The sequence below is a fragment of the Brienomyrus brachyistius genome, chromosome 1 (genome assembly GCF_023856365.1).
Source record: "Brienomyrus brachyistius isolate T26 chromosome 1, BBRACH_0.4, whole genome shotgun sequence".
Lineage (NCBI taxonomy): Eukaryota > Metazoa > Chordata > Actinopteri > Osteoglossiformes > Mormyridae > Brienomyrus > Brienomyrus brachyistius.
The window spans coordinates 22,981,123-23,004,193 of NC_064533.1; the positions used below are offsets into that span (position 1 = coordinate 22,981,123).

Below are 23,071 nucleotides of genomic sequence, written 5' to 3' on the forward strand. Positions count from 1 at the left end.
GTAGTAGCTTCACAAAGAATTACAGATATATATACAGAATGATTATCTTAAGGTCTTCAAAGTACCAAGGTAGATGGACAGAGGCAGGTCTATCGACTCACGGAAGTTTTACTTACACAAAAATGTTCAGAGAGACAACCAATCAAGCAACTAGAGGACGCAGAACCAAGACAACTCATTGGTTGGCCATATCTCAAAAAAAAACATTTCTGTGTAAGTAAAACTCCCATGAGCCATTTGTGGTATCCTATGCAAAAAGTACAATCCCCCTTTAGGATGTGGGGGGGGGGGGGGCATGGACATGTGTATTCTGAGTGGTGGTAACCAATGCCGCTGACCATGGGAACAGTGATTGGCTTGCTGTTTAGGAAGCTATGTGGGAAAGCTGCTGTACTCGAAAGAAAGTACTAAAGTACTGGGAAACCCTTTTTGCTCATTTTTTCAGGTGTTTCATTCAGACCCATTGCCACAGGTATATAAAATCAGGCACCTAGCCATGCGATCAGGTTTACAAGCATTTTATGAAAGAATGGGTCATTCTGAAGAGTTCAGTGAATTCAAGCTTGGTACTGTCGTAGGATGCCACCTTTGCAATAAGTCAGTTTATGAAATTCCCTGTTATAAATTCCACGGTCAACAGAATGTGGAATTGCTGCAAAGCGAAAGTGTTTAGGAACAACAGAAACCCAGCCACAAAGCGTCACGTAAAGTAACAGAGTGGGGTCGCCGAGTGCTGAGGTGCATAGTGCATAAGAGTCACCTATGTGCTGTTGACTCGATAACTGCAAAGCTACAGACTTCCTCTGGCATTAACCCTATCACAACAACTGTGCACTGAGAGCTTCACAGAATGGACTTCCATGGCTGAGCAGCTGCATGCAAGCCTCACATCACCAAGCACAATGCCAAGTATTGAATGGAGTGGCGTAAAGCACACTGCCACTGGAAACTGGAGGAAAAATGTTTTATGGAGTGACAAATCACGCTTCTGATGGATGAGTCTGGATTTGGCAGATGCCAGAACATTACCGGCCTGACTGCATTGTGCCAACTGTTAAGTTTTTTGGAGGAAGGATAATGGTTTGGGGTTGTTTCTCAGGGGTTGGGCTGGGCCCCTTATTTCCAGTGAAGGGAACTCTTAATGCTTCAGCATACCAAGACATTTTGGACAATTCCATGCTTCTAACTTTATGGGAAGGACTTTTTCTGTTCTAACATGACTGTGACCCAGTGCACAAAGCAAGGTCCATAAAGACATTGTTGGGTGAGTTTGGTGTGGAAGAACTTGACTGGCCCACACAGAGCCCTGATCTCAACCCCATTGAACACCTTTGGGATGAGCTTGAATGGAAATTGTGATCCAGGCCTTCATGTCCAACATCAGTGCCTGACCTCACAGATGCTCTTTCCCACAGACACACTCCAAACTCTTGCAGAAAGGTTTTCCAGAACAGTGGCAGCTGCAAAGGGGCCCTTTGGATTTTGAATGGGATGCCATAAAAGCTCCTGTAGGTGTAATGGCCAGATGTTCCAGTACTTTTGTCCATATAGTGTATAAAGCCAGAAATACAGGATATATAAATTAGTAACACGCCTGCATGGTTCTGGTTCTCTAATGTGACATCGATACCCCATAAAACACCAGTACTTCTTAAAACAAGTGCTTTTTTCATAAAAGGAGGCCCAATGCCCTTTTTGGTCCTTCTGATATGCTGTCCGTTGGCCACTCACCTGTGGTGTCCTGTGTATCGTGCCCCCTTGATGTGGCCCACCCCCTTGCACCCTGGGGTTGGACACACTCCCTGGGTGGTTGAACTCTTGAGGTCTGAAGGCCCTGGAAGCACAGATAAACATTATTGGTCAATGTGGCCAAAACCTGGTCTTCCTGTTCTGCAACCCCGCCCCCAAGTGCCCTCAGCCAATCATGCTGCGGTAGACTTCTCAGTTTATTGGTTCATTAAACAAAACTTTATTTCACCATGTCTGCTTTAAACTGAAGATTATGAAGTTATTATCATCGTTCTGCTAAATTAAGATTTTTTCTGTGAGTGTTGTCATGTACATGAATATTCATGTGAATTTTTATTACATTGTTTATGTTTATTATAAATTACCTGGATAATATAGATAAATAAATCAAATAAATCATCACATCTGCAGTTTATACCAATACTTTGTTAAACTGCAGCTTACAAATTCTCTGGAATTGACACAGTTTATTTGATATTGTCATATGCAACGAAATTCCCTGCAGTCTGCATATATATGTGGTATCATTTAAATCTTCTGTAATCGCTTATCCTAGTCAGGGTCATGGGTAAGACAGCAGCAATACAATAAATAAAAGAAAAACAAGTCAAATAAAACTAAAATGTAAATTACATTAAGTACAATATCCTGAACATTTACAAGGTTTCAGCACAAATTCCTGTCGCAATAGAAAAGGACATGCATGCCGGTCCGAGCGACTTCGGAAAGATCCGTGCCGCTTGACAGATGGATCACGCCTTTAATCCACCTGGAGCGTGGCATTCCTGAGTGCCGCCGCTCTCGTGTAATTACTCCCATCCATCAGCGTCACCGGGCCTCCCTCTAACAGCAAACGTGTGTTTTCACTGCCGACTATTCACTTCCCATTTCGGGCGTCCCCACATGCAGCTGACCCAGGTCTCCACACCGTAAGTATTTTATGATTCTACCTTCCAAATTCATCCCTGTCATGTCAAACAAAGAGCCCAGGTGTCCGTTCTCCTAAACGGGGGGACATCCCGCCAGACCACCGTGAACGGTCGAGGGCGTTTAGATGCATCAATGAAGATTAAACACTGGAGCTTAAAAAATGCAGCACCATCGTTTTCCATGGCAAACTTCACCCACCCAGGGTGTCCCCTGCCTCGTGCCCTGTGCTGCCAGGGTTGGGCTCCATATTCACAGACAGGGGACACCCTGGATGGAATGTCAGTCCATCACAGGGCACGAGGCAGGGGACATCCTGTGTGGGATGCCAGTCAGTCACGGGGAACGTGGCAGGGGACACCTTGAGTGGGATGCCAGTCCGTCACAGGGCACAAGGCAGGGGACGCCTTGTGTGGGATGCCAGTCCGTCACAGGGCACAAGGCAGGGGACACCCTGGGTGGGATGCCAGTCAGTCACAGGGCACAAGGCAGGGGACACCCTGGGTGGGATGCCAGTCCGTCACAGGGCACAAGGCAAGGGACGGCTTGTGTGTGATGCCAGTCAGTCACAGGGCACAAGGCAGGGGATGCCTTGTGTGGGATGCCAGTCAGTCACAGGGCACGAGGCAGGGGACACCCTGGATGGGATGCCAGTCATGAAACTTCATGAAAAATGACAGGAAAACCTTACACATTCTGAATCAGCATCAATGCGCTTATATTGTATGTCACAGCCACCTTGCGATTGGGATGGGGACTCACGGAGGGGGGGCTCCAGGGGGTGGCCTGTCCTGGCACACCAGCCGGCGGGGTGCAGGTCTGGCAGATCGGAGTCCACCCAGAAGTCAAACTTTTCGTGCCAGCCGTCAAAGTGGACCTGTTTTTAGAACACAGGTGGATCATTTAGCATTTCATCTCACAATTTTCCCACTGTCACATACAAATGATTATTACTGTATGTGTTAGGCACTGCATTATTACTGCACGTGTGAGGCACTGCATTATTACTGTACGTGTCAGACACTGCATTATTACTCCATCCATCCATCCATCCATCCATCCATCCATCCATCCACTTATTCCAGTCATATGGAAGTCCCAAATACCCCCATAAAACAAATGACTGGGGTGTTGTACGGCTCAGTAGATTAGGACACTGCATCTCTGATCGGAAGGTCAAATTCCAGGGTCAGCAGAGTAATTTCACCATTTTGACCCTGAGCACGACTCTTAAACCTCAGTTGCTCGTCTGATCCAGCTTAGAAAAAATTGCCTGCTATACAAATAAAATGCACAAAAAATGGAAATCCGCAGTATTTACTTAACTGATGGAAACAAAAGAGGTACATCAGGATACCACTAATACAATTCAAAAGTCTACCTGCCATAAATCTGAGCACTTTAAGTAAAGTCAGCCACAAAGCATGTTAATGCTCTGAAGTACTCTTGACACTCACGACACACGCATTTAATATTTCAGCACCCATTAAAGCATCTTCATATGGTCAGATCAGATGTAATTTGTCAAATGCCGAGTTTGAGCTCATTTGGTGAGTCTCTCTGTTTAATGGATGGTTAAAAACCTTACAAGTGTATTATAATGAATTTCATAAATCAAAATCTGCCTTTATGGTATTCAAAAATCGCAATATGGTGCTAGAAATAATCATGGGAGGTAAGGGACACTTGAACAACCTTCAGGAAAAGACAAAGACAGCAGGGAGAAAAACACGCGCAACGCCCGCATACTGGACAAAGCATGGCTGACGAAGCACATCCGGCCTACTCAAGGCTGACAATGTACCTCGTACAGGAAAGAGCGGGAAACTACTTAATTAGCAGTACTGACAGCCGGGTCAGTAGGCCAAGCAGAACCTATGACTACCGAGGATCTGCCGACACTAATATCCGTGCATGGAAAAAAAAAATCTGAACAAAAATACAAAGAATGAGAAATATACAATCTGTGTTTAACTCCGAAGACAAAAATGCAGTTGTCCCAAAAATAGACCGAATGCTAATGTCATGCTGGACCCAGCAAAACAGTGTTCATGCAGTTCTGCGCATAGATATTCCATTGTGCAGAAATTACAAGTCAATACACTCAGAACTATATCTAGCTATCTATTTATATATTTATATATCCAATATACTTTAAGATGCATTCATGTACCTTACATTTCAGACTCATTCCTGCTGCCCTATAAATTGGGTTCTGCTCATGTTTTGCCACCACCCAACGTCAACGGAGCAGAATAAAATAAATAAAAAAATATATATAATTTTTATATATAATTTTTTTCCAATCCTATGGCTCTCCTCGGCATGCGCCCTGACAGTCACTCCCAAGCCAGTAGCAGGAAGTGAATCACGCCAACAGACAGCTGGAGGCTATACAGACAGCTCCACCTCCTCCTCCTGCTCCTGCTCCCTGGACAATGATGTGCACCAGCGGGCAGGACTTGCAAATTGCAGTTGTCGCTAAAAGCAACGAGGAAGCAGTCAATGCGTTACTCAATAAAACTGCAGGCTCACCAGAGAGCAGGAGCAACACAAAGAACAAGAGCAGCACCGAGGACAGGAGCAACACCGGGAACAGGAGCAACACCGGGAACAGGAGCAGCACCGAGGACAGGAACAGCACCGGGGACAGGAGCAGCACCGGGGACAGGAGCAACACCGGGGACAGGAGCAACACCGGGGACAGGAGCAGCACCGAGGACAGGAGCAGCACCGAGGACAGGAACAGCACCGCGGACAGGAACAGCACCGCGGACAGGAACAGCACCGGGGACAGGAGCAACACCGGGGACAGGAGCAACACCGGGGACAGGAGCAACACCGGGGACAGGAGCAGCACCGGGGACAGGAGCAGCACCGGGAACAGGAGCAGCACCGGGGACAGGAGCAGCACCGGGGACAGGAGCAGCACCGGGGACAGGAGCAGCACCGGGGACAGGGGAAACACTTTTCTGTTTACTTTCCATGCATTCCTGTGAATAGGGGGGAAGCTTGTGGCTCAGTGGGCTAAGCCTGTGTCCTTATAAGGTCGCAGGTTCGAACCCAGCCTCAGCACGTCTGCGGGTCCTTGAGCAAGACCCTTAACCCCCAGCTCCCTGGGCGCCGCTATGGGTGGCAGCCCTTCGCGGTCAACTTACTCCACAAAGAGCAAGTTGAGGGAGGCGTAAAGATAATTTCCCTACAGGGGATCAATAAAGTATCAATTATTATTATTATTATTATTAATTATTAATATATATTGTAAATAAAAATAAAAAGTAAAACCAAAGCAGCCCAGCCGTGTGCCAGGATATGTGGTCAGAAGATAGATGGAAATAAAAACTGCTTATAGTGCCTCTGGTAAACATTACTTCATAAAGAATTAAAAATAAACCAATAAAATCCAAGCAAACGATTCTGATGTAGGTTGTTCAGGGGGCAGAGCTGTTTGTCAGCATCTAAATTATTAGAATAATTATAGACTCCCCTTGTGACATATCAGATGAAGACATTCCAGCAGGAGATCAAGCCGGACCCCCCTAATCATGTAGGGTCAGGAGATGTTAGGGGATAGGTGACAGACTGCACACTGAACATACACAGAGGTGTATTTTTATTCACCAGATCATCTCTTCAGCAGATAAACAATTTCCAGAAGGTTCTCAAAGGAATACGTTGTAGTGGGATCCCCCCTCACCTTCACTCTGTAGTCTTCGGTGTCCACAATGGTAGCCACCCTGATCAACCTGGGGTTCCGCCTGTCCACCGTCTCCAGCTTCATGTTCATCTGGAACCGGTGAGGTGCTCTCTGAAGTCAAAGGTCAGAGGTCACAGGTCAGTTCTATGGCTACTTATCATGAGCTTTAAGAAACACTGCACCTGCCCATAGAGGATATCAGCATTTGGGACTGAAAATAAAAATAACTGTATACAAATGGCTTGAAGAACTTACCAAACAAAAGACCTCACTTGGAACAGCTGAGGAAAGTGTGTCTGCTAAGTACTCCTCCCATACAAAATTTTCCGGATTGGGATGTCCTGGAACACAACCCAAATCAGGCCAATTGTTACTGATCTCATTATAAGACAAGAAAAGGAGAAGACAAGCATAAATATCTACCCACACATCCAGTAGCCCATGAACCTTTTCTTCTAAACATTGATAGTACACGGACCGAAACTACCAGGTCTGGTTACCATGCATACCGCTCCACCCGGCGCGAGAAGAAGGGTTATCGTCTCTGATCTTCAGAACACAGCAACACCACCTGCTACTCTAACCAAACAGGAAGCCAGGAGCTCTTAACAGATCTATTGTATGAGGCACGTAAGCGTCATGCAGATGGAGACGGCACATGTCGGTATCACAAACAGAACGGTGAGCAAGAATAAAAAAACAGTTTGAAAGTTAATTATGTTCTTTTTTTGTTGCAGATGGGAGACATGTGTTTGCTTTTCTGTTGGGTCAGGATCACACGTGTGGATACACAAAGTGGATTAATTCCACTGCCTGGCTTTTCCACTTGTGATTACCCAGCTTTTGAGATGCCATTTATTGGCGTTTTGAACGTCCAGCTGACTGGTAACTCGAAGAGAAAATCCGCATCAAATTGGCCACTCCAAAGTGAGGAGGTTCACCTTTGACCTTTATTCCATTTTGAACAATGTCACGGTTTTCCACTCCAATAAAGGTCCCACCTACCGATGCCTGAGCCACTTTTGGTCAGAATGGATTTCCTACCAGTCTGATACTCTTCACACGCAATTTACACCCATAAACTGTGTGCATAACATTTAGCATTTTCACCGGCTCATTAAACTAGACAGATGCGGCAAGATCATTTTCTATTGAAGTGGGGAAAGGATCCAGAATGGTAATTCAAGACAAGTCTCCATAAACACTGCCATTTAGTTTAAGGAAAAAAACGATAACAGTGTAATTTCTGAAGAACTGAGATGCATGAAAGTGAACGACGAGGTCGTTTTATTGGTTGGTCTTCATTTCTGCCACGATTCTGACTCTATATTAAATTTTATTTATTTAGGCACTGTTATCCAAAGTGACGTACAAAGGAGCAGCAAGGCCTACCAGACCCTGATGTAACTCTGGGCTAAGGGCCTTGCTCAAAGGCCCAGTGATGAAACCATTCTGCCAATTGTAGGATTTGAACCAGTGATTTTCCAATCACAAGCATGGCGTCCGAACCCAGTAAACCACACACCGCCCCATCACCTAGCAGGGCACAGATCCATCTGCTACACGGTGGGTTTGTAACCCCAGTTGCATCAACCTCTATCTGCATTATTGCCCAGGATCGATTACGCACTTCGTACAAGGCGTAACATTATTCCAAATGAACAGCTCGTATAACAGAACACAAAAGTGTTTCTTTTTTATGCCTTGCAGCAAATTATCTGGCACATAATGACTCCGCTACAATATTCATTTTAGTCTGCAAACTGATGACAAAGGCACTTTCGCAGAAATCTCCCGCAGAGAGAGAGGTCTGCCTGAGGAGGAGGAGGGGAAGAATCTTAGACACACGGCTCTTATCTGCATCCATCAGAGTGCCGCCCTCAAGTTTGATGAGTGGGACAATTAGAAAAATGCCTAATGGATACATTTCTGCTCATTGTCATTCTATAAATAATATATCTGTGAGAGGCCAGCGTGGAGAAATGTGCAGGACAAGACAGCTGCAGCTGAAGGCAACATGCAAAGCTGGGTTGGGAGCACAAATCTGACAATGGCTGAAGCTGAAATCTACAAGTAAAAGTGGGTTTGGAGCACAAGTTTGAGGATGGCTGAAACTGAATTCTACAAGTAAAGGTGGGTTTGGAGCACAAGTTTGAGGATGGATGAAGCTGAAGGCTACATCTAAGAGTTAGTTTTAGAGCACATGTTTGAAGATGGGTGAAGCTGAAGGTCACACATGTAAAGGTGAGTTTGGACACGTGAGAGGATGGCTGAAACTAAAGGTGACAGGTAAAGGTGGGTTTAGAGCACAAGTGTGAGGATGGCTGAAGCTGAAGGTTACAGTACGTGTAAAGGTGGGTTTACAATATAGGTTTGAAGATGGTTGATGATGAAGGCTACATGAAGAAATGTGTTTGGAGCACATGTGAGAGGATGGCTGAAGCTGAAGGCTACATGTACAAGTGGGTTTGAAGCACAGGTGTGAAGATGGCTGAAGCTGAAGGCTATGTGTACAGGTGCATTTGGAAGCAAGATAATAAATAAACAGAGCAAAACAGAACTAAAGCTGACACTGTTTACTTGATTAGCTCAAGATTGTCTTTAATGGCTATCTGTTATTATACAGGAACATTTCCAACAATAAAAATTAGACCATTCTGCTGCTATTCTGATGATTTTCACAGTCTTAATTTTCATTTTCTTTGTTTAAGGTCCTTCAGTGGATCGCCCTTATAGGCATCACATAGTAAAACACCAGCTCCCAAGCTGTCCTTTATATGACTAACTGTTCAAGTAATTAATATGGTTTCAGATTTAATTTTTTTCCATAAATGCAGGGTAAAAGTACAAAGTCTATAATTCTTGGCTTTTACTGTCATATGATGCTGAAACGAGGATCATGAGTAAAACGCCAAGCTGTAAACTAAAATAAAAGAAGCACAAGATTATGATTACAGTACCAGTCTCTGTATAGGTCATACAAATAAAAATACAGGCACCATACTGAATATCTGCCACATCATGTAATTGGCCAACTTGCAGAATTTCCTTGCTGATATCTGCCCAAGAGGAGCACAGAGAGGGCAGGGCTAACTAGAGGTTAGCATAGAGGTTGTGTCTAAAACCCAAGCGATGTATGCGATAGCTGGTGGATCAAACCCAAAAGGACAGGGGCCACGTGCTATTCGTTGGCTGACAAACAGGTACACGTGTGTGTGCGCATGATTGGCTGGCACTCACCCTGAGGGGCTGTGAGAGGTCGCCCGTGCTCCTGGCACCACCCTACAGGGTGGATGTATGGGCTGCTGGCATCACACCTGCAACAGGAAGCACAGCAGAAAGGTTCAGGGCAACCGCGGCAAATCCAGCACTTAGTTTCTTCTTCCAGGACGAGGGAAGCTCCCAAAATAGAAGTGGAAACAAACTGATGATACTGATTTTAACCTAACACAATAAAAGCAAAACCGGACATATGAAACATTTATGAAAGAAGAATTGCAGTAACTATACAAATGGTGGACATAATTCCCATAATTCCCTGCCAAGAATGCTGCCTGTGTGTAATCCACCAGTGCATCCCGTAAGGAAGCTGTACAAATCATGCAGCTTCAGTTTATCAGCATGTTTGGTTGGTTTGTTAATATTGTTCACAGTATTTATTTGACAAGAAGAGGAAGTTGGCATGGTCACACCCCCGCAGGCGTGATGTCATCATAAAGCCCTATCTGTCCTCTTTCAGGAAGAACAGGACTTAACAGAATAGCATACAGAAAGAGAGACGTAACGTCCTCTACACAGGAGAAAATGAAATAGTGGATCTCAGGAGGTTATTGAAAGGATTTGTGTGAGAGCCATCAAAGCCGGATCAGGCCCAAACACAGCAAACCTGATTTTTCAGCCTCCCAGGTTGTATGCAGAGAAATGCAGGTGGAACATAAAATAGCATTACAAAAAAAAGATTACTGCTCCCTGCATGTATTTAGATGTATTTAGACAGTTTGAGAGGGCAGAACATGACACTAAAATCTTCTTAGGTGTGCAAGGCAATCAACTTTCATTGATGTGAAAAAGTAGCTACTCTCCCTATTAAATGCAAATAATGAAATAATTGAAACTTTGGTAAACAGTGACATCTGATTCGGGTCACTCATTTCGAAGGCTTTGGGGCTTTGCAGCTCCGACGGACCACCATCAGTGTTTGGGATGGTGGCAGATCTTCACAGGACTGACCGTCCCACCAAACTCTCCATGAGCAACTGGTAGAACCTTCTAGAAAGAACCCTACAAAACCATCCCAGGATCAGCAGACCATTCTCACTCCACCGCAAAGCTCAGGGATCACATCTCTCCTGACACAAGGATGCATGGTACGATCAAGAGGTCTGTCAGTGTGGAAAGCCCCACTCATAAAGGGCCTACAGGTTTATCGTATTTCCTCCTAGACCTCTTATATCATCTCTAAGAGTTCCAAAAATGTACCACAGAGCGGAGGTGACAATGGAAAGTTCTGGTTACTGTGGGTCCTGCTTCTGAAACCCTCTTTTCGATACACACTCATTTCCGAACGTGGGCTCCCTGTTTATCTGATGTACACTGAAGCAGCTAGAACTCTCCATTCTGACCTCTACTGCGTCAGCACTGGCCAGAGACCTGGAAACATCTTTTTTTTTATAAAATATAAACCAAATAATAAACCAATGTAAGATTTTATATGCCTGCAGACAAAGGCTACTGTTCAATACAATCTGCCCATAGATGTGTACCTGGTCAGCTGGGTAATGTAGTTGGACATTACTGTCATAATATCAATTGTCCCAAATTTCCCACAAAATCACCCAACTGTACAATAAGAAAAGAAAAATTTCTTCCAAACTTCAAAATCTGTCATGATTCACGATGATCCATTTCGAAAAGTCCCAAATGACCCAGAAAACCCAAATGCATCAGCACAAAAACAACAGTCAGCAAGGGGCAGACTGACTCCGACCAAAAGTAAACATGGGGAAACAATACCTTTAAAGAAAACCACAGAGAGCCGGTGATGGCGGACTTCCTGTCAAAGCACAGAGAGCGTGGTGACTCTACAGCATTCTGGAACCTTGGGAGCTTTACTTCGACTTTCAGGGTGAGCCCAGACTCACTCGGCTTCATTCGACAGGATTCAGTGCCCTGGGGACACAGTAAGTACCGGAACTTTGCGACTCACTGAAGAAAAAAAATAATCACTGAAGAAAGAAAGGAAAAAAAACCACTAAATGCGGCAAGCTTTGGATTAGACCCCGTGAAGGTTGTGACCAAAAAGCCAGTGCTAATGTATTCAAGCTAATTACTCATCAAGCTGGGACGAAACGCATCGGCTGTACAGCCTGATGCCAGGGTTTTAGACACAAAGTGTGAGCGCACAGCTAATTCTCTGCCACACCTCCCATGATAATGGTGCCGTTCTGTTTAGAGACTCCCCTCTTTTGTGTTTTGTAGCGCTAGCGACAGTGTAAACGCTGGTGGTTTGTAGCACTCCTTAATAAGAAAATTACAGCATCTATACAGAACGGAGCAATTTATTCATGAATCATGGTTAATTCCAAATTGTGGGCCGTGATTAATGTAGCCCAGAGAAAAGTGAAGACTCCAAGTAGCTGGAATAAAAGGTGCGCTGATTAACTCTGTTATTATCACGGTTACTATCACCCCCGTGCTGGATAAGCATTATGGGTGATGGACGGATGATAGCTTTACTACCTCTTTTTATATTTCAATCATGCATAAATCGTTAATGACAGAGTAGGGGGGGTCATGATTGGAGTGGTTCGAGAAACATGAGATAGGGGAATTGCATACCAGGAACTCTAAAGGTTCTATTTATTACACATTCCATAAAACAGCCATGAGTGTGCATGCAGTATGGGATCGCGCTGTGCTTGGAGTCTATCCCAGAATGCACAGGGCACCGGGCAGGGGTCAGTGAAGCGCCTATTGTTTGGAATTTATTGTCCTATACTTATGCGGCACTTTGTTATTCGAGAAGTGAGGCTAGTACACATTCCATCAAACTATGTACACATGGCGAAGTGGCTCGAACTTCGGACGCCTGAAAAAGATTAAGATTTTCACGGAAATGTGGAATGTGTTGATTAAGGTGTCTTTGCCACGAGTTCGGACTTCTTGTCCGGCGGATGGGGGCTGATAACCAACATCTCGCGACTTTGCTGGATGGAATAGATGATAAAAAAAAAAAAACACGAAGAAGGTCACCATGGTGGGAAGTGGGCTGGTGAGAAACTTCTACCACGACCACAAAAACACCCGCGGCAGAACAACATTACTAGGAAGTCCTTGAGGGAGGGGGGGGAGCACTTAGGAAATCACAGCGAGGTGAGGCAAGCTGGGCTGCCCCCCCTCCCGGAGCTGCCTCCTGCACGACAGTCACGATGTGGGCATCATGGCACCAATCAGCACGGCCGTCTGATGGTACCTCTAACGGCAGAGGGACGCACTGCCACTCCATCCCATCCTCGCTGGCCTCGTGCCCTGGGCTTCCTGGGACAGATTCCAGGCTCACTGCGACCCCCCTCCCGCGTAAATGTTTATGGTAGATGGCTGGGGTGGAGGGGGGGGATTGATAAACTGGCATTTGTCCAGCTGTATTTCCATCCATTTTCCAGTAGGGGGTCGATGCAAGCCTGATGCCCAGGAAACTCCGGATGGTTTGCCAGGCCACTGCGGGTCCCCACAGACACAGACAATGGGCAGCTCAGGGATACCGAGTCAACTAGCTGTACATTTTAGGAATAGCGGAGAAAACCAGAGGAACCGGAAGAAAGCCCAGCAATACGGAGAGAACATGCAAATGCAAGACACACACAGACATGCACTCACACACAGGGCTACAAAGCTCGACTGCTAATAAGGTAGAAGAGAACAGGCAAAGGGAGCAAGTGCAGGAGCGCAGGATAAAAGTCCAGCTGTTCAGAAACTTCTTTCTCCACTCTTTCATTTTCCAGGTTGCTGTTTAGCCAAAAGAAAACCAGAAAAAAATCACCGACAGCAGTGGAGAAGTCGGAAGATGAAGGCGAGGAACGCCCACTGCGTGTCCTCCTACCGCTCAGCGTAACAATCACTGCTGCACCAGTGACTCTCCTCGGGGCGGGAGGTTAAATATGGGACCTGATGCTAGCCGGCCAATTATACTTCGTCTGAGGCCCGTGCCTTGAAGCGATGAGAAATGTCAGAGGCCAAACAAACAAGAACAAACAAAACAAACCGCTCCTCCGCAGCTAATTAGAGAATCATCACCTCGATCGAAGACACCAGCTGAACAAACGGGGAAAAGACTAAAAACAAATGGGTTCTAATAGGGTCGTCTCTGTTAGAGACATTACCGAATAAGACATTACCAAACAATAAAACCCTTCACATTTGTGCATTAGACATTTGGGGTTTCGATCATTCGCCAGTTGGCCGTGAACGATTCAACAGGAGGCTTGACGAAAGATCACAGACAATGTGCAAGACAAAAAAAAATACTGAAAATGATTTGGATCTCATAAAACTATGTAATACATAAATATTAGTAATATATAATATAATAGTGTAAATGCATACTGTATCTTTAATATTAACAGTTTCGGCTTAGCTGCACCACGCATGTTTGTCTCAGTGACCAGCCTGACTCAAATCAGCTGTCTTTCTGATCGTGGAATCTCATGTTTCTCACAATAAATTTGTTACTTTTCAGTGCCATTAATTTAGCATTTTTAATAATGAATCCTAAGTATAGTGCTTCCAGTGCATAGAGTAGTAACTCTGTACCTACTGGGCCATAATTCAGGTGGTTCTTATATTATATAAGATCTTTATGGGAAATGACAAAGAAATTTGACATGCGAAGTGTTCAATTCAGTACTGTTTGTTTAGAAATTGGTTATAAATAGACTTGTATGATATCGTTCAGGCTAGCAGACTGTTATGGGTTGAGGTTAGGGCTGCCTGTCCTTTGCAAATTTTCACATTCGCAGGGATCTGCCACCCCCAACCCTCTCGAGTGTGAAGGGGTTAAACTATCAAGTCTTCAATCGCTCTATTTTCAGTATAAAATCTAGGTATGCAAATTAGGCTCGCAAGGTCACTGATTAATACCATGCTGCACCAATAAAACAGGGGGCGACCAAATGCTGGTGCAATAAGCTAAGAAAGTTGGTAACACCAGTGCTACCACTGGAAAAGTTAGTCTGGAGCCCAGTTTCAGGAAATGTAGCCCATCTCCAATTCCACTCTTCTGAGAGAGAGCCTGACACGCCCACTCTGCCACATCAAATGTAAATTCAGCAGGGTGTACAACATATCTCGTCAAACACCTCCCCCATGACTGACAATAAAGACCTCGGAATCAGTGAATGAATCACTTTCAGTTTCACTTTTGGTTCTGACGGAGGCCGCAGTCGGGCTCTGATGGTTAGGATGCATTTCAAAGGAGAAAACTACACATAAGGTATCCTGGGAGTTTCCGTACCGGGCTGTTAGACTGGCCGTCATACCTCAAATCACACAGCTGACAGAAACTGAAACGATGTACAGCTCATAAAAGAAAAACCAATTACCTGTGAAGGCCCACCACTGAAACACTAGAATTATGCAAACTAATTGGTATCATCGCACCTCAGCAGTAAATTACTACTTGAAATGGATTTGCTGCCAAACAAAATAAAAAAATATCAGCCAGGGGTGTAACTGAATGTGACGCATCACTCACTGCCTTGTCACTGATTAGGTTTACTCTTCTATGTTAATGCCATGACCGCAGGCTCTTTGCAAAGCAGAAAGAGCTGTGATTTTTTAATTTTCCATCCATCCATCCATCCATCCATCCAATTACACAGAAATAGAATATTCACAGAAACTCCACAAACAGGGTGGGGAGTGGGATTCCAACCCCCAACAGTGGAGGTGTGAGGCGATATTTACCCAGTGATTTTTAATTATAATACCCATCTTTAAAGAAGAGGTTGTTATATAAATCAAGCGAGAAGTCAGAAGCTGAGAAAACACGTGAGTGGGCGGGTCTCACCAGTAGTCGTACGTGTCATCCCAGTTGTCAAAGTGGACCAGAAATCGGCCGTCCACGATGTCAGCCACGGTGGCCACGCATACTAGACAGGGGTTCTTCCGGTCTACGGCCTCCAACTTCATGCCCACCTGCACCTCCGGGGATTTCGGCACCTGCTTGCAGATGGAGTGCGGCTCAGTTTGACTGGCCCAGACTCGTTTTATAACCACTGACCACACGATCTGTAAATGGGGAGCAGCACATAGCCACTTCCTCAGCTAAAAGCACCCTCGCGCTCAATGCGATCGTTATTGGCTGCTGTTGTGAATCGATTTTCAGGGTGTATCACTCACTGCAGGGTGGGGGGCACCTGGGACCGAATACTTACACTATTTTGTGTCTTGAACAAATTCTTTGGTGCAGTCGGGCCATTACAGGTCTCTTGGTACGCTGTCCAGGTAAAGTCATCTTCTTTATAACCTAAAATAACAAGCCAGCGATTTATTACCATTGGCAGCCATATGGACTGCATTCTTCCAGAATGTTCTGTCTTCTGTCTGAGACTGCAGGGCTCTCAATGGCATATTCATTAGTCGGAAAATTATTGCTGTTTGGTTAACCAAAATTGCACTCGCTTTCAGGTTATGGATCATATTTTATGAGCAGTTTTTATATTCAGTATGTTAGCTGAGAAACACTACAGGAAGTGATGTCATGAAAGCTATGGGGAAGCAGTCACTCACCCTTTGGCGGATGGAGTTTATGTTCCGTCGTCTCGCACCAACCTGCAGGCCTTATATCAGGGGAGTCTGCGTTTACCCAGAAGTCATAGCAGTCGGAGTAGCCATCAATGTGTAGCCGTAACCGGTAGCCAATCACCTTTGGGTGGAAGGAGGGCAAAATCTCATCAGCATTTTACTCAAAAGAAGGGGGTTTACTTTTAGAGCACCCCTCACACACACACACACACACACACACACACACACCCGTCTTCTCAACCAGGAGCCAGTGCAGCGAATCACAGAACAGAATCAGGGTCCCCAGTGGGCGGAGCTCACCTCTGCCACAGAGAGAACGCAGAACATGGATGGGTGCAGCGGGTCGACGCCCTCCAAACGCATTCCCACCTTGAAGCCATTCCTATTGGATGGAAATGACTGGCGCTGAAGAGGAGGAGAAGTAAGAGGGGGGTTAACTGGGAGATGGGATGACAGGCTGTTGGCTGCACCCCGAAAGGCAGGTCCTCACACACACACTCACACACACACCTTCTCTCTATTTGTATTTGTGATTTCTTGTGGCATTCCCCCGAAGTGTCTCTGTGGCTAGGTTGCCATAGTGACTGCAATTTTGTTTTTTTTTAATACATGTCTCCTCGGATCCTGTCACAAGAAAATTCATCCAAGCGATGCATGTACAGGGTGAGTTTAGAATGTTCTGGAATATGGAGGGAGGGAGCCTGGGGAAGAGGCCATTGCAGGGCACTCTCACACAAAATCAAGCAGTCCGATCCCCTCACGCCTTTGGATTGTAGGAAGAAGCAGAGGACTTGTCATAGACAGCAGGTCGGGGCCCTGAACGGAACCCACAACCCTGGAGGTGCGAGGCCACGCCGCTACCCTTTCAGTCTGTCCGAGGAACAAGCGTGGATGTAGGAAATTTATACGATATAATGTCTGATCACTCAAAGAAAACCTTAAACATTTCAAGCTCTTCCAATCTGTCCAGAAACACGATTTTGACGATAATATGACACATTCCTTCGCTCAACAACCCGTTAATCATTTTACACTAACTGCATGAATCAAACTAAATGGCACCGAGTGTCTCTCGCGCACGCCAGGGAGTAATGACCAGCTGCGTTCTTGTCTAGCCGCTTGCGTTGAGCTGCCTGCAAAGGGTAAATTTGTCGAACGGATACCTCTGTGAAGACCCTGACCGGTGCCGCCACCGCCCCCTCCTCGTCCAGGTACCTGTCCCATGACCAGGGTCTCTTCTTACTGTTAACTGCTCCAGATGAAGGGAGGGAGAGAACAGAGAGTTAGTGCTCCCTGAACACTGTGCATACAGAATGACAAAGGCCTTTCTACTTTTAATTTATTTAACAGGCACTTTTATTCAAAGTGATGGACATTTTCTTGAGAAAGCAGGGTCAGACAGCAGACAGTCCTTGGGGGGAATTAGGGTTAAAGGCCTTGCTGAGCGGGCCAACAGTGAAATCACTCTGTCATCAGAAGGTTGCTGGTTCAAATCCCGTGGTAGGCAATCACTATTTTTACATGCACACTAAGAAAATCTAATTATTGTGTTAGTTCAACTAAAACAAGACTTAAAATACATGTAAACATGTTAGTCCGACTGAAATCTTACTAACTTGAATTTCTCTTAGTCGGACTAAGACACCCAGATAGTGTGATTGGGAGTTGAGTTACTCCTGCATGTATACGTGCAATCGGACTCAAACTGGCCTAGGTGCCCTGTGCATGCTCTGGAAGTGATAGAAGAGGCCAGTATACAGAACAAGCACAGTGCATAGCAGAGGACGTATAGCACATAAGAAATGTACTGCACAGTAAAGCTGTCCAATTCACCTTTCAACTAAAAGGTGCTTTTCCACCATACCAGGTACCATACTTTTGGTACTTCAAGAAGATACCAAAAGTATGGTACTCCAAAGTGTTTGTTTTCCACTGGCGTAAAAACCGGTACCCCCACTGAATGACATCACAACGCAAGGTGGGGTATTTTGTACTGAATCGAAAAATGGCTGTAGCAGGACTGGACAACATGGGATATTAATACTAACGTTGTATTTTTTGCACATCCAATTCTTAAATCACTAGTCAGCTAGATTAAGATTAGGCTTTTTCTTACCTTCAGTTTGGTACGAAGATTATAGCGCATGGAGTTTAAATCTCGCTAAAACATTTTTACTCTTTCATTGGAAAAAAACCTAGCGAGTTTTAGAATTTTAATGATTATGATTTATCTCCACTGCTTTTGTCTGAACGCTGCATGTGTTCTCCCAGACAATCATAATCATTTTCATCCTTAATTGTGGTTTAAATCACTCCTAGACGGGTTCGTGAGAAATTCATGTTGAACTCCTTCTTTTGTTTTATAAATAGCCCAATATTTATTACGACAAAATCACATTGCAATATGAGAGAAATTTCCAATACCAGCCCGTCATAGTATATTTATTTCATGCCATGCCTCCTGAACTTCTTGTATCTGTTCTTTCGACCAGATCGTAATTAAACCCTGGGTCACTTAATTTGTCCAGTCATCCATTATTATTAATTTTATTATTTAGTATTATTATTTACATTTGTGATGTAATAGGCAACCATAAAAAGTGCGATACTTAACACGCTGAAAGGAGCCATACTGCCACCTATGGTAGTGGATTCGGACATACTTCAGCCAATGAATCGATTCCCCTCCAATGCATGTATATTAGGACAAGGAGAACAGTCCGATTAAGCGGCATAGTTGAGCTATAACCGTAGCTTGACTTAGCTGTGCATGTAAATGTACTGAATGTCCTATAACCCACTGAGCCACACACTGCCTCTTGTAAATAAACAAAAGTAGCATTTTTGGGTATTTGCTCATAGCTAAGGTCCAGCTGAGCCAGTCTGACCTCACAGCTTGGATCTGCGGTTGCAGCCAAACAAGGAAGCGGCACGTTCGTCCATATACCACCCCAGAACCGCAACCAAACATCTTTAAAGGTTCTTTAAAACAATATATAGTCTGCAGGGTACAATTATTATTTATCACCAGTACAATAAATAAAGGATAAGGCAAAGCATGATTAATGAATAGTTAACAACAGTCCTGCTACAATAAGACCAGAAGCCGTATTGCGAATTCCACCACCGCTATGCAGGGAAGCACGGAAGCAGCAACAGCCCGTGTTTGTCTCCCTGCCGACAGTCGAGGTCAAAGGTGGGATTATATTAAAAAGGTGGGACAAACCGGCAGGTCGCTCATGAACTCAGGCCTTGTTCAAGCCACGCAACGGCAACTTCGGCCAACATACCGCACGCATCTCACTAACAACGCTACAAATTGATTCAGCTAATATTAAGAGGGCCAGCTGTTCTTCGGAAGAACAGTGCAATTAGACGTTAGAAAAATGGTGACCTTAATGTCAGAAAGCGTTATATACAAAGTGTGTTACAGGACATTCCTCCCAGCCTTTCTAAATGCAGTGGTAATGACTCATCTGGTCTCGGAATCTAAATCACTAACTTGTAACATACAAAAAAAGAGCAAAAATGACTAAATCCTAAACAAATAATTTTATGAAATCATTATGGTTATCTCTCAGTCAGCTGTCAGCAGGTAGCATCTAGGCCTCAAGGCATGTCAGGGGAAATGGTTAAAGATGGATATGCAATATTTTTTATTTTACGTTAGGAGTGTTATTAAACAGACTGCCATTTCGTTGCAGGACGTGTAAATTATTTTTAGCACCTTGGTGCAGTGAAGCTGCCACAGCATTTTGCTAATCGCACCCTAAAGTATCAGACAGTAATGCTGCAACTTGTCACCAGGGGGCACTTGTTTTAGAGGCGAGCAGCTGGGATCGGGAAGCACGAACAGAAGTAATAACTCACTGTGCGAAATGGACACTTTGTTTCTCGCCTTCGCCTCATCTTCTCTAGGCCGCTCCTGAAATGAAGAGCGGGCATCAGCAGGGGCAATTCTAGGAAATTTTAAGGTAGGAGGCATACTTCATACAGAGAAGCCAACCTTACCATTAGCCAATGATATGCTTTGATTTGGTGAGAGACAGGGGAGGGGGCACTCTGGGGCCAATCAGATTTCAGCTGTGGTCAGTGCCCTGCCCCTGTGTGTACCTCATGCACGTACCCGGAGATGGTACTCGTCCAGAGGGGACTTGAGGTTCACGGTCAGCTTCCTCTTCTTCCGCTCCTCTCCCTGCATCATCAAAGGATCGATGGATTCTGCAGGGCGGTAAGATGGTGCCCGTTAGTCAATGTTCAGCATTATCAGGTAACAAAGGGGGTGGCAGTGTGTGGCGTGTAATCAGAAGGTTATTGGTTCGAATCCCATCCTTGGCCCCTGACCCAAGCATAGGTCTCTGCAGGGTGGAGTAGTGGGCGGGTCGACAGGAATAGGGTGTGCTGTAGTGGGTGGAACCAGACACGCAATTTCCTTTGTGCTTTCTGGAAATATGCCAGTAAGTGTAAATAAGCACAAGAACTGCCTTACGCTATATGAACAAATATGAAACAGGCATTTAATCAACCACAATCATTGCACTGTATGCCTGTTGAATGTCTAAAGTGGGTTGAAACAGTTAAGTGTAAGTTCAATTGTAGCATCTGGTGGACGAAAACTGCCCCATGTTCAAGTTTATTAACTACTAAAAAATAATCGGTTGCCCCACGCAAACAGTTTCAACATGACACTAAGTTATTAGTGTTAGTAATTTTACACTTCCTTATCATTAAGTGTAAGGTCCATCGTAAAAAAAAAGACGTTTAAAAGCGGTGAAAATGGCACTAACCTAACAAACGTTTCATGCAGTAGTACAATGTTTTCACAGATCATTTTAATAATTTACTTTTTCTGCTAATTTACGATACACCAAGGTCGTCAGATTGATTTGTCAGCCTTAGTCCAGTCAGTTGTGTTTAAGTTTTCTTTAAGTATTGTAAGTATTTTTTGCTGATCTGAAAAATGATCTGATTTGACTCAAATACGGTAATACGAGCCGAACCATAAATTTTACGATCTGTTGCACCCCTAAAGCGTACCCAGCAAGCTACTTAGCTAACATACTTCTTACGTCACACTGTACACGGCACATTAAGGGTTTCCAGTGCAGCTGTGGCTGAAATACTTCTTATGAATAGAGAGAAAACAAATCAGAAGCTTTGTATAACCCAAACTCAACAACCGTGCCAAACAAACAAGTAAAGACTGGGAGCACTAGACGCCAAATGCACTTATTTACACCACACAGTATTCCAAAGTCTTTGCTATCAACACTTGGAAGCTCATGGAACAGGAGTTGATTCTGGTAATATCAGACAATGATACTGATTGGTTGTCCATGGCAAAAACGTCATTTTGTGCGACAGTATCATTATTTACTAGCTGCTAACTATGACGTAACATAAGTAGCAGTGGTGCAACAGACAAAAAACACGGCATTAGTTTCAAAATATCTAGTTTTAACGTATGATTTAAGGTACACTTTACGCCCAACCTTACAACTGAACTTGCACTTAGCTGGTGCAACCCATGGCGTGTCTGTTTTTGAGATGACATTTATTGGCAGCATTTTCGGCCAATAGAAATTATCTTTAGACACCACTCCCCCCACCCCCAAGTTGAGAAAGGAACACTGCATAAGGCTTGCGGCCCCTTTCTCTCCCAGTCCCCCCCCTCTCCATTTCAGGGACACTCACTATTTTCCCCAAGGTCCAAATTTCATCAGTGACACAAAGCCAAACTCCAGGGGGGTGTAATAAAATTTGACGATTAAGATTTTAGATTAAAAACCTTTTTTTAAGGATATTCAAAAGAATCATCTTGCAAACCATCCCAATTATCTATCGTCCTCATGGGAGGGGTCACAACCCACGCTTTACCATCACCCACCTTTCATTTCAGGACCATCACCTTCTCATTTTCCAGCCAAACCATCAAAGACCATACCTAAAAAAGAGGAAAGAAGAGTGCAAACATTGACTGGGAATTCCTCAATGAGACAAGAATGACATCATCAATGGGACATTACCTTGTGCAGCTTAGATGTCAATAAAAATTTCCAAAAACTAATCAACATGCTCCCATTCTTACATATTCCTTCAGCTCTGGGGATTGAAAGCTATATTAGCCCGCTCTGCTAGTGTGTAATATAAGGAGCTTCTACATCACCCTAAACAATGAGTCCCATAATAGCATTCAGTACAGACAATAACAAAGCACAATTCGAAGAAACACTTCAGCAGAAGGAATACTACCTTTACCGTTAATAAGGGCCATTATTCTAAAGCAGAAGGGCTGTCTGTTCAGGCGCAAATTAGGGTGAGTGAATACCTTTAGATGCTTCTGCAGAAGTCACCAGAAAGCCTAAAAAGGTAGGATGCAGGGTAGATGTTTGTTTTGGTTGGTGGACAAGTCCCTTTACTCTTCTGTAACTAACTGTCTAAGAATGTAAAGCAAGATGGCTGTGTGTGTTAGAGGGGAAACGTCAGGGGGTTAGGGTCCGGCTCTCATGGACATGTTCTGCTGGAGTTAGAGAGTAAAATGGACATTTTGTCATTTTCTCAGTCTGCCTGCTTATTTCAGCTGCAATCACCCTAATGATGATGCTTTATTTGCCATTTGCAAAAGTGCAGGTATAATGCAATGCTTCTTTTCACATATCCCATCATGCTCTCCGCTGAGACACACACAGAGCTGAGAGTAAGCTTGGGGTCTAAGCACACGCTCAGGCCATTTATCTGCTCTTGCTCACGGGCCCAGCGTAGATGTGACTGTTCTGCCATGGATGGGATTTGAACCGACGACCTTCAGATCACAGGCACTAACCCGCTGAACCACACCACCCCCCACTAATAAAACTGCCCCGGTCCATCCTCCAATCCATCTGCCCTGGGGCTGTT

The 23,071-nt window shown here is 44.6% G+C and overlaps 1 protein-coding gene across 6 annotated transcripts in view; it reads right to left on the minus strand.

Annotated features, from left to right (window-relative positions):
• The window catches only part of LOC125744462 (lethal(3)malignant brain tumor-like protein 4), a 63,931-nt gene that overhangs the window by 34,214 nt on the left and 6,646 nt on the right, over window positions 1-23,071 (minus strand). For 2 of the 6 annotated variants that reach the window (XM_049016324.1, XM_049016295.1), the window contains exons 2-14: window positions 22,062-22,118; window positions 20,301-20,395; window positions 20,045-20,099; window positions 17,338-17,423; window positions 16,475-16,579; window positions 16,160-16,295; window positions 15,805-15,896; window positions 15,438-15,589; window positions 9,614-9,690; window positions 6,629-6,714; window positions 6,374-6,484; window positions 3,415-3,553; window positions 1,732-1,834 (exon numbers count right to left, since the gene is read on the minus strand). In XM_049016324.1, the coding sequence (XP_048872281.1) occupies window positions 1,732-1,834; window positions 3,415-3,553; window positions 6,374-6,484; window positions 6,629-6,714; window positions 9,614-9,690; window positions 15,438-15,589; window positions 15,805-15,896; window positions 16,160-16,295; window positions 16,475-16,579; window positions 17,338-17,423; window positions 20,045-20,099; window positions 20,301-20,395; window positions 22,062-22,068 (1,244 nt within the window). In that variant the 5' untranslated portion in view covers window positions 22,069-22,118. Of the gene's footprint in view, window positions 1-1,731; window positions 1,835-3,414; window positions 3,554-6,373; window positions 6,485-6,628; window positions 6,715-9,613; window positions 9,691-15,437; window positions 15,590-15,804; window positions 15,897-16,159; window positions 16,296-16,474; window positions 16,580-17,337; window positions 17,424-20,044; window positions 20,100-20,300; window positions 20,396-22,061; window positions 22,119-22,502; window positions 23,036-23,071 lie in introns of those variants that run through there. The other 4 variants (XM_049016315.1, XM_049016304.1, XM_049016338.1 and 1 more) reach the window with 4 other exon arrangements.